At 46.5% G+C, this 12,135-nt stretch overlaps 1 protein-coding gene across 2 annotated transcripts in view; it reads right to left on the bottom strand.

The window, feature by feature from the left end:
* The window catches only part of DHRS3 (dehydrogenase/reductase 3), a 52,093-nt gene extending 42,092 nt beyond the window's left edge, over positions 1 to 10,001 (bottom strand). The window contains exon 1 of one of the 2 annotated variants that reach the window (XM_020973551.2): positions 8,877 to 10,001. In XM_020973551.2, coding sequence (XP_020829210.1) covers positions 8,877 to 9,071 — 195 coding nt within the window. In that variant the 5' untranslated portion in view covers positions 9,072 to 10,001. Of the gene's footprint in view, positions 1 to 8,571; positions 8,714 to 8,876 lie in introns of those variants that run through there. The other variant, XM_020973560.2, reaches the window with a different exon arrangement.
* Positions 10,002 to 12,135: the final 2,134 nt, after the last annotated feature.

The raw sequence follows: 12,135 nt of genomic DNA, 5'->3' as shown, positions 1-12,135 counted from the left end.
GGGGCAGTCAGATGATCAGGTTTTCAAGGCCAGAGGATCATAGATTTGGAGCCAGACAGGACTTTAGAGGACACAGAGTCCCCTCATTTCACAAATGAGGAACTGAGGCTCAGAGAACTTCAGTGAATTGCCCAAGGAGGCACAGTTGGAATGTGTCCAAGGTAGGTTTTGAACACAGGTCTTCTTGACTCCAACTCCAAAGCCTCATCCTCCCTCCCATGCTGTTTTTAATATCCAGTAATTCTGGCAAGTGTCTCCAGAGCTGATATATGGGGAGGGTATGCTACTGAGTGGGAGGGGAGCCATTAGAAAGATGTCTATGCAGAAAAGAGGGCTGCCTCAACACACAGTGATACAAGGAATATGTGTGGGACAGCCTATGTGCTCTCCATGGGCACCTATGCCAAACACAGAGGAAGGCCTCTGTGGAGGCCTCATGGACATGGACAAAAGTCACATATGATGGGTAGGTAGAGGTTGCATTGTGAGCCCTATCCCTGAGATCATGGAACCACTGATGTCTCAAGGCAGTGACCTGGCTGTCTCAGGAGGGGTGAGCCCCTCACCACAGGAGCGTTTCACCTGAAGGCAAACACTCGCTGGGGATGGTGGAAAGGGGTTTCTCATTAGCTACGTCATCAAGACAAAAGGGCTCTCTGAGGTCCCTTCCAGAGCTGAGGTTCTACAAAATGGAAGTCCCAGGACCCAGGGGTGGAAGTCTGCTTTGTATCTCTGCCAGGGAAGAAGTAAAAATAGCCAGTCCCAGTGACTTGAGGTTACTTCATTTTACTGGGGATGGATTTTCACACCATTGGCGGACCATCCTTGCTCCCCTGTCCCTCCTGGTCCTTGTCATACTCTTGTATTCATATTTTCTGGGCCCCTCTTCCTTCTCTGGCCCTGAATTCACTGGTTAGAGCTGAAGCAGAGCAGAGAAGTGGAGATGTGATATACACACACACACACACACACACACACACACACACACACACACGCACGCACACGTCTTCCCCTTGAATAACACAGACAAAAAGGGGTGACATAATTGTCTAGATGCAAGTACAAGCCAGTGATGTCAGGCTGGGGGAGGAAAAAGTTGTTTTGTTTTATTTTTTTTTAAAAACATAGAGATATACCAAGTCTCTCAGACTCCTCTCCTTGTTCCTGCCTGGTCCTGGGAATTGGGAAAGTCACAGTCATCAACTACTTGCCAGCTTAAGTCAATTCAATTCAATAGGCATTAGAGTTAGTACTCTGATTCCCATTTTACAGAGAGGGGAATTGAGGCTTAGGAAGGACTTACCCAAGGTTATTCAGCAAGGGAACTCTCAGAGCTGGCACTTAAACCTAGATTTTTCAACTTTAGATCCAGTATTCCATCCACTAGGCTGCACCGGATACGTTGGTGCCTGTTTGCCTATATCCACTATAGATCTTTAGGAATGAGAGGATCTCAGAGTTATGAAGGACTTTGGAGTTTTAGTCCAATCTGTTTCTGAACTGAAAAGAATCCCCTAACAAATGCTTATATCTGCCTGAGGCAACATGGGGTAATTGACACAGTCCTGGGAGTTGTGTTCAAATTTCATGCTGATGCTTAACTTGCTTTGTGACTGGGACTAGATTACGTAATCTGTCTGAGCCTCAGGTTCCTCATTTATAACATGGGGATAATAACATCAGGAGCACCTCTCCCTCTATCATGGTCATCGTTCAGCCTCTGCTTGAAGAATCCTGGTGACAGCACTTCACAACTTCAATGAAAGTGTTTTGCTACACTTTCCAGTCCATGTCAGCTGGCATTTTGGTAAACCCTATTTCAATAGAGTCTCTGAGTCTACCACACTTTCCAGACTTTACTGGGTTATATGATATGATGTCCAAGGTCCCTTACCCTTTGTAGCTGAAAAAGGCTACAAGATTCTGAATCAAGAGTGGCAACAGCACCCCTTTGTTGGATAGCCCCCATCTGTGTTCATGTAGCTAAAATTCAGAGTGGAACATGGTGGCTTGAGTCTTGGACTTGGCCTCAGGAAGATTTGGCATCAAATCTAATCACTTATACTTATTAGCTTGGCACCTTGGGCAAGTCACCCAATCTTTCTAAGCCTTGGGTAATACTTTAAATACAAAATTACAGATGGGTAGGGGGAGTTCCCACATAGACTAGTCACTGATACATACACACACACACACACACACACACACACACACACATACATATATACATATACATACATATATATTTTGGATTCTGTTTCTCTAAGTTAATCACTCTATGTTAATCACTTCAAGATATAATGAGCTAAAAAAATGGTAGGGGAGACTTAGGGAAGGACAGTTAAATTGATCCCACAGGATATTGATCCCACAGGATAGGAGGGCTTCTGAATGAGGGTTATATCTATAAAGACTAGAAAGATAAAAGCCAAACACAAAAGGCCTGGCTAGAATGAGCTTAGTCACCAAACTGAAGCTCAGATAAGGAAGTTGGACAGTTTCAAAAGAAATAATTTTTTAAGAAATTCTTTACACAATAAGCAAATTTAAGTAAAATACAAGTCTTCAGTGAAGATTTTAGATTGACAATAGGAATAGATTCAAAACTAGTCTTAAGTAACTCTAGGTGGTCAGATTTATAATGTATCATTAGAGAATTTTTAGAAATTAACTGGGGCCAGTCTTAACATTTTGATGTTACATTCTTTCACTCATTCAGCAAACATTATTTAAGCAACTGATGTGTGCAGGGCACTGTGTTAGGGTAGGTGCCAGGGATACAAGGGCAAAAATGAAGTCATCTCTGCCCCCAAGGAGATTTTATTCTGTTGGAAGCAAACAAAAAATTTAAAATACATACCAAGTAAAAAAAAAAGTGTGTGTGTGTGTGTGTGTGTGTGTGTGTGTGTGTGTGTGTGTAGACTGCTAACAACAGGGAGGATCAGGAAAGGCTTCATAGAGGAGGTATCCAAATGAGCTATGCTTTGCAGGAAGTTAAGGATTCTAAGAGGCAGGGGTAGAGGACATATGTACCAAGACTTGGGCATGGAATATCATAGGGACATTCATGCTTTCCTGGAAAATCTCTCTTGGTGCCTCTGTCAAAAACAAAAATACTTAGCTAATCTCCATTTTTTATCAGCTTTGCTCAAATGTGGCACTGTTAAAGGTTCTAAGCTACAGACCTGAGTACTGGACTCTGTTCCTTATTTATTTATTTGCTTATTTTTTTAGGCAATAGGGGTTAAGTGACTTGCCGAGGGTCACACAGCTAATAAGTGTCAAGTGTTTGGTCTAAGATCAGATTTGAACTCAGGTCCTCCTAACTTCAGGGCTGGTGCTTTACCCACTGCGCCACCTAGCTGCCCCTTCTGTTCCTTATTTATACAGGAGCGTAAAGAAACTGCCCCTGTCAAAGTAATTTCTTTCATTTTGAACACTGACAGATTTCTAACCTCCTTTTTCACTACCTGACTGCCAGAAAGGCAGTCTAGTCTACATCTGCTCTGCTCCATCACTACCACTGACTAGTCAGACCCTTATAATCTGTCTTCTACCCCTCCCTCCATGCCTCTATTCAAACAGCTCTTTCCCTAGTCTCAAATGGCCTCTTTATTTTAGCAATATTTAGCAAGCAAATCCAATATTTATCAAGGCAAACAAGGCCCCCAAAGTCACTAAAAAGCTCTAAATCCAGTATTTAGCAATGCTAATTTTTTTCCTGTCCTCATTCTTTTTGACCTCTCCGGGCCACCTGACTAGATGACACGGGCCGAGTCTTCCTCCCCGGTCCTCTCGTCCCCTGTGGCTTCCTTCTGTGACAGTTCACTTATTTGAATCTTTCTGGGTGCGTCTTCTCTGACTCCTTGGCTGGCTCCACTTCCTGTTCCTGCAACATGTATGTACCCCAAGGTTCTCTCATCTAGCCTTCTGTTTTGACAGTCTCTCCCTTGGTGAGCTTATCTGTTTCCACGGCTTCCATCATCACCTCTACAGCACGTATCTTGCCAATTTATTTTACTCTCGAGTTCTAGTTTTATATTTCCAACATCTATATGTCCTGCCAGGACATCACAACAAATAAAAAACTTCCCCGTTGTTGACCAAAGACACTATTCATGGTGGTACAACCACCCCCAAATTAGACAGGGGATGGAGAGGAGGACAGGCCATTTGAGGATCAATAAAGGAATGTAGGTCACTAGCACCGGCACAGTATAGTGGAAAGGGCACATTGACTCTGGTTTCAGAGTACCGGGATTCAAATCTCATCTCTGATACTAGCTGTGGCCTTGGGCAAGTCATTTGAGTTGTCAGTCTCAGTTTTACGGTTGGATTAGATGATCTCATCCTAAAATTCACACCTGAGATGTCAAGTTTTTGTGCTGATCCACTCAATGGCAATTCAGTGTGTCCAGGAAAACTCACTGCTGTGGATGACCAGATGACAGGATAATGAAGATGGCAAACACAGACCCTTAACTTTGTTTTGTAACTCTCAAATTTATGTCTGTTATTATTTATTCATGCACGTGTTTCATCAAGGACTCCATCTTAATATAGTGTATCTTTGTATCCTTTTCTTCCTCTCTATCCTGATTGGCTTTAACAAATATCCACATGGAAGGCCCTGTGCTGGGTACTAGGAACACTAAGAAAAGTGATACATCCTTCCCATCAAAGAGTTTATATTCAACCATTCATCCAGCTGGGGAACTGTGCTCAGACAAATAAATACAAAGTATGTACAAAGTAATTCAAAATAATTTAAAGAGGCACCAAGGCTTCCTCAATGCCATGCCCTATACCCTGTATCAACCTAACAGATGTTTGTTGAATGAAGAGGGAATGGAATTGATAAATCTCTTTAAAGGGCCAGTTCTGTAGAGAATGACCAGAAAACAGTACTGTAACATCTCACTCTATAAATAAAATGTTATCAATTGCACAAACGTGACTCGACCGCAGTTATCATATCACCCTCATGGAATGCATTTCTGACCCTGGATGTATGCCCACTAATTGATAGCTAGCCCCAGTGATCAAAAGTATTGGGACCAGAATTCAATGTGTCCCCTACCTTCTCCCAGGGTTTGAAATGATGACCAAGTATCAAATGTTGTCACCTTGGATTGCTCAAACTGCTTACCCAATGCTGGCCCCAAGGTTTGACTGGTTATGGCAAATACTTCCATCCGGTCTCCTGGATTTCCCAAACAAACAGTACATCTTCCTCTTTTCTGAGTGACTCGTGCTAAGGTCATGTCAACCCCAAAGAACACTGATGGATGGAAAGGTCATTTGGAAAGCTCGATTCCTTGGTCCAGAATGGGAGTGCTTATTAAGTGCTTGTCCCAAGGAGGGAAAGCCAACTAGATTTAATTTGGATGACCTAACCACTCTTCACCCCTGCCTTCGTCATCCAGTTTGATGTAACAGCTAACTTTTACTCTGGGAAAAGCACTGAAAAGAAAAAAACAAGATGGGGGAGGGAGGCAGGAGAAGCATAGACTCTGCCCTCAAGGAGTTTATAATCAAACGAGGAGAGAGGCAAGCATACAAGCAACGAATACAAGGGAGAGTGTAAGAAGTATAAGGAGAGATACAGGCAAGACCCTCGAGCCATTTCAGGAGGGAGAGATCTCATTCCATTATACTTGACAGGAAAGAAGCAATCTCTTCCTGGTTAAAAAACATTTAAATTCATTTCCTCATTTTTTTTTTTTAGGCAATTGGGGTTGACTTGCTCAACTAAGTAGGTGTCAAGTGTTTGGTCTGAGGCCGGATTTTGAACTCAAGTCCTCCTGACTTCCGGGCCGGTGCTCTATCCACTGCACCACCTAGCTGCCCCCCCTCTTTTCCTCATTTTCTTAATACTCAGATACATATTTTGGAATAACACCTGTCCACAGCCTTTGGAATCAGGACCCTGTGGCTTCTGGCACATCAATCCCACTGGCAGGAGGCATCCAAATGGCCTTGATAGCCAATTGGGTTCTTTTAAAAAGGAACCTCTAATGAGATAATGGATATAAGCCCTTTGCAAGCCTTAAAGCCCTATATACATTCATAACATTATGACCATAATCATTACCGTTCTTAGATAAGGGAGGGGAGGAGACATCTCCCAGATGTCAGCCACCATCAGCCACTCCCAACTTTGCTTCATGCATACAGTTGGCATCATTCCTATTACTTCCTGGATCTGGACTAGGTGGGCTCTCTTCTGCTGACATAGTATCTACTCCCCCCAAATCTCAATGTGCCCAATCAAAAGAGGATTCTCATTTGTAATCTGTGGTTAAACATCGCCTCCTACCTAAAGTAAACTGCAGGGCTACTTAGGGGCTGCAGAAGAGCTCTTTTGTAAGATTATCCCAAACCACATACTTGCTTCAGCCCTGAATGAGAAGATGCCTCTCTTTCAAATAGGCATCCCCACCCTGCACAGTTAACTATTCTCACAGTCCTTCTGAACTCCTAGAGCACACTTCTTCCTCTTGAACTCACAGGGCCCTAAAATACTAATGGGAGATGTGGTCAGGAGGTAACCTATGATACCGGCCAGAAGTGGAATGGCCTGGAGATTGACTTGGGGAAAGTTGGTAACTCTTCAAAATTTTTCTGTTATGGGAGTAGGAGGAAAGCCACCACAATTAGCCTTAGTTTAGACCCAGCTCTCTCTAACAAGTAATGGGAGAGGACCCTTGTTTCTTCTTTTATAGGACTAAACAACAGTAGCCAATAAGGCAATGTGATCCAGAGGCAGTCTGTTGAAGTAATTTATGAAAAGTGCTTTACAAATATGGGGTGCTGTTATATTATTATTGTGGCTTTAGTTGCTATTATTGTTACTGATTCCCACAGCTCCCCTGAACTCAAAAAGATCTGTGCAAGGTCCATTTTTAATGACTCTGAGATGGGATCCATCCTAGTCTTGGTGGGGGCTCAGGAATGGGGGGTGGGTGGGGAGTTGCTGAAAGAATCACAGAGATTGAGCGAGCTTCCTTGTCTTATCTTTCTGGTCCCCTCAATTCAATGTTACATGGGATTGGTTTACCATCAGTCGAGTTTTTCCAGGCTGACTCAAAGGGTTCTCCCTGTGCCCACTGCAACCAATTAGGCAGGAGATTGTTAAAGAGATCCAGCCCTTGTGCCAGCTGGATGATTCAGAAGAAAGTCTCTCCAGGGATGCTGACAAGTAAGAAAATGACAGCTATGGACAATTCTCTGGATCTATAGTGTAGGTAGGCTGCACACTTCCATCCCTAAGCCTGCCTCTCCTCCGCTTAGCTCTACCCAGGCCAGGGACTCCTGTGTGCAAAGCATTTGGGGATCTTTAAAATGAAGGTATCTTTCCAAGGATATCAAGCTGCTGAGAACAGCCTATGCTTCTGGATGTTCAATGTTGTTCAACCAGGGGTTAAAAACACTCCAGGCCATCACTTCTTTCCACCCCCCCCCTTTATCCCACATCCAAGGGTAAGGCAAAGCAGCTGCCCAAACCACCCAAGCAGAGGCGGGAAGCAAGGAGAGCAGGAGTCATGGAAAGCCCACCAGGGGCCAGACACTGTGACCAATGGGGCAGGCCAGTGAAGAGTTAATGAACAAATGATCTGCTCTTTCCCTGATCATTTGGGCTCCAAAGTTCAGTTCCTGGTCCCAAGCAACCTCTAAGGAATTGTAAATCTCACTGCAGTGTTTAACAAAACAAAAGCAACCTGAAATTACATGCAGGTTTGGTTTTATACAGTACATATTTACTTAATCCCCAAGGTATGCAGCACCATGTCATGTCAGTTGACTTTGTTGGCCCCCCCCAACACTTTAAGTTCCAAACTAAATCCATGTTTTTGTTCCTCCAGTTCACATGGTTCAAATAGGATTCTTCAGACTGCTCTTCTCACTGGGTGAGTCACTCCCCCCCCCAAAAAACCCCCAACAAACCCAGGAAGAGGGCACAGCCCACCAACAACAGGGATCCCACCAACAGCAGGGAGACAGAGAATGAAGATTCCTACTTCTTGGCCCTTCTTTCCACATAGTTACCTCCCCACTTATTTGGGCAGGAGAACTGAATTCTAATTTTGTGTGTGTGTGTGTGTGTGTGTGTGTGTGTGTGTGTGTGTGTGTATATATATATTTTAAAAGACAGAACAAAGGCTGACTGAAATCTCCCCCACCCCCCACCCCTATTGCTGGATTCCCAGTTGCCCTGACCTCCCTGGACATGGCTGGGTGCCCAGACCATCCAGGAGAACAGAGCAGAAGGCGCCCACAGTTGCCACACAGCCTCCCCCGCCTTCATCGGAGATTTCACATCTCCTGGCTCTCAGGTTGGGGCTTGGAATGGAGCCGCCAAGGAAAATTGAAAAGTGCCAACTTGTGAGAAGCTTCTTAGACGCTTAACCACGCACACGCCCTACAATAATCACCCCAGCTGCAGCAAAGGGGAAAAAAGAAGGGGGTGGGGTGGGGGAGAGGGACCAGGGAAAGAATACCTGGGTGTGTGGGGGGGAATGTGGGAGAGGATTGAATCCTAGGAGGTTTCGAGGTGGGGGAGCTACTCACTCAAGGCCACAGAAGTGAACAGACAGCTCAGGACCTGCCAGACAGTTCCAATCCCAGGGGAAATTTACAAGGTGAAATTGACTAGGTCAGCATTCTTATTTTCGGGGGAGCGCGGAGAGCTGATTACTCCCCCAAAACACAGGACAGAGAGGGAGACTAGCTCTAGTAGCAGGTGCGATATCCTCTCTCTCCCCCTTCAGTTCCCCATCCTCTACCCTAAAATTCTCCAGTACTCTCGATCCTCACCCCCGCCTCCACAGCCCAGCCCCTAACCCGTCTCGGCGGCCCCGCCGGCCCGCGCTCACCTTTCTCGCTCCGCGTTCAGCAAACTCCCGAGCGAGGTGGCGCCCGATGCCTCTTCCCCCGCCGGTGATGAGGACGCTCTCCCGGGACAGGTCCCGTAGCTTGGCGGGCAGCACCAGACACACGGCCGCTTTCACCACCAAATAGATCAGCTGCAGCGGGAACACCAGCAGCGCGCCCAGCCATTTCCAAACCATCCTCCGAGGAGGGGGGAGGCGTTGATGGGGGGGGAGGGGGAAGATACCCCCTGTGCAAAACTACACACTCGCAACCCAGAACCAAAAAGAGAAGCAAATAGTAAATAAGTCGGGTGGGGGCGACGTGTGTGTGTGGGGAGGGTGAGAAAGAGATCACCTGGTCCCCTCTAAAAATGCAAAGTAGCGGGTGTGGGGGGCAAAGAGATGACTCCTGCTTAGGTAGGGAAAAGGCACTTCAGAAAGTTGGGACAGCAGGAGGGGGGTGGGGGGAGGGGAGCGGGAGGTGGAAACGTTGAAGGCAAGAAGCTTCTTGCCTCAGCTGTCGTTTCCGTTGGGGATTTCTCAGGTAATGTTTACTGGCTGACAGATATGGGGAGTTTAGGAAGGAAAGGGGGGGAGCACCAACCACAAACGCGCACGCAGCCACAGCCTCGCAAGTCTCAAAGTACAGGACTTAAAAAAAAACAACCCAAACAAACAAAAAGCAAAATCCAGCCCCCCCCAAAGGGAAGGTGGGGGGGGGAAGTGGCTGAGGTTTCAGCCAATTTCAGCCGGCGAACGCCTTCCGAATCATTGCTATTCTTACGCGCAGGAAATTGCTTAAATGAGATCTGACTGCCAGCACTTTGCAGGAGAAGTGGGGGGGGTCCCGGTGTCAGTTTCTCTACGTGCGTTGCTCACTCCCCCTCGCTCTCTCTCTGGCTCCCGGGGGCTAGCCTAGCAAAGGGGCAGTTGCCGCTCGATTCAGCCTCCCTCCCTCGCCCCGCTCTCTCTCTCTTCCTGGAGCATTTATTGCTGTCTCTCTTTTTTCCGCCCCCAACTTGAAGTCCTCGGGTTCCGAGGGCGAACAAGATGCACCCCCTGTCAGCCTTGCCTCGTAGGCAGTCTCTCCATTGCCTCCTTCCCCGGCAGCACAGATGGAGGGTTTTTTTTTTTATACCCCATTAAGTCTGATTGACAGTTAAAGTGTTCGGGAGATTTCACTACTGTTTCTGTGAGTGGCTGACTGTGGTCTCCCCTCCCCCTCCCCCCCACCAGCTTGGCCCGCGCTATCTCGGGGCGCGCGCCCCTGTGCACCCGCGCGCGCGCGCACCTACACTCACACGTACACGCACACACTCACTCTCACTCTCCGGGGCGTTGCGTTTGCAAGCTGGGACTTGCAGTATGTGCATGCCCATTTGGACTCGCCTCTGTAACTCGAGCACGCTGTTAACCGAGAGCTGGGGCCAACTCCTCTCTCTCCCTCCCTAAGACCTTCTTCCAGTCCTGGGGAGGCATTACCCAAGCTGGGGCGAAAGGTTACGCACCCAGAAAGATACTCCACCTCAAGTGTGGAGCAGGAGACTGGGGTTACTTGGAGGCACTTCGTTCTAACCATCTGCCCACAGTGTTTATCCCAGGTCGTCTAGCCAGAGGACTTATAGATTTAGGGCTGGGAGGGAAACTTGGAGGTCCACAGAGGTCGGGGAGCCGCCTCCTTCAGACCTGGGACTAGCTTGCACAACCTCAAAACCCTCCAGAAAACCGTAGAATTTCGCCACGTCTGCAATTCACCTTGGGCATGTTCTTCCATAGGTCTGACCCAGCTCTTTCGTGCTGCCGACTTTCCTCCTCAACTGAACTATATAGTCTCTTGCGGCAGTTTCAAGAACGGTATCAAGTGGTGGAAAGAGCTGAATTTGGAGTAAGAACTAAGCCCAGCTCTGCTACTTGGGCAAGTTACTTCTCTCTGAACCTCAATACCCCTTTCTGTTTTACAGAAGGGGTTGGACCTCTAAGGTCCGTTTCAGCTCAAAATCCTGGGACCCTGGGACCCTGCCCCAGGGCTCCAGATCCCAGTTCTCTCACCCCCCCATCGAGTTTATTGGGGCACATATTCCTTATCTGTACCCCCAATGGGCTCCTTTAATCACTGCAATAGAACCTTAATAACAAATGCTAGTACATTTAAAAAAATGTCCCTTGTTCTACACTAGTCTGGTTTCCTCTGTTCAGATCTCTTTCTGCGGCCGGAACCAGCGTGATGCACACTCCCTATGCTCTCTCACCACCCCCAAATAAAGTTTCTTCTTGCCTGGGGGAGGGCTCTAGTTAGCGTTTCCTCCAGGAGGAAGTCTAGGGAGGTGACTCACTTAAAGAGCCTTAGTAAAAGCTGTCAATGAGACTGCTTCCATGGGCCACTCTTTGAAGGGTCTTCTGTAAGCAACGGGGATTGGCGCTGGGGAGAGAATGGTGTGATCACTCTAACGTCATTTACAGTATTATAATAATAGTGTCATAACTTAGTTCCATAGCGTGGTCTTTTCCAAAATGCAGTGTGGTGGAGTATCAGCATCTGAATCAGCACGTGGGGAAGCCCCAGTCTCCAGAAAAGCTCAATGACTTGCCTCTGATCACACATCCTCTATCAGTTCCAGGATTCGAATCAAGGTCTCCCAACTCAAGACCCCCTGTATTCTCTGCAAAGATCCCACGATTCTTTAAGGGGCTTTACACCCAAAAGGGGTTTTCAATCTTTTTTGGGTCATGGAGCTTTTCTCAGACATTTTTTTTTAAATGCATTAAATAAAACATAAGATTACAAAGGAAACCAATTATGTTGAAATAATTATCCAAAATTCTTTTTAAAAATACATAAGTTCAAGAACTTATTACTTTTTTTTAAAATCCAGGTTTTGAACCCCTGTGTTAGAGGTAGGTGGCAGTCTAGCATAATAGAAAGAATCCTGGACCTCAAATCAGAGATCTGAGGCATAGGGCTAAGAGGGACCTTACATGTCATCTAGCCCAACCCTGCTCATTTTACAGATGAAGAACCCAAGGCCCAGAGAGGTTAGCTGACTGGCCAAGGTCATAGCAGCAGCAAGTGTCTGCAATCTGAACTCTGCTCTTTTGGCTCCAAATCCAGCACTCTTTCCACTTCTCTGCCCTTCCAGTGGAATCTCAGCATTGCTTCTTAGCAGCCTGGATGGCCTTGGGCAAGTCACTTACATTCTTTAGGTCTCACATTCCTGGTAGGTAAAATGAGTAGGTTGGCTGGACTTGAGGTTTAAGGTAAGGA

Source organism: Phascolarctos cinereus, unplaced genomic scaffold (genome assembly GCF_003287225.1).
Source record: "Phascolarctos cinereus isolate Bilbo 61053 unplaced genomic scaffold, phaCin_HiC Scaffold_726;HRSCAF=1367, whole genome shotgun sequence".
Lineage (NCBI taxonomy): Eukaryota > Metazoa > Chordata > Mammalia > Diprotodontia > Phascolarctidae > Phascolarctos > Phascolarctos cinereus.
The sequence above is the reverse complement of the archived record's forward strand: the minus strand, read 5'-3'. Positions and strand labels throughout refer to the sequence as shown.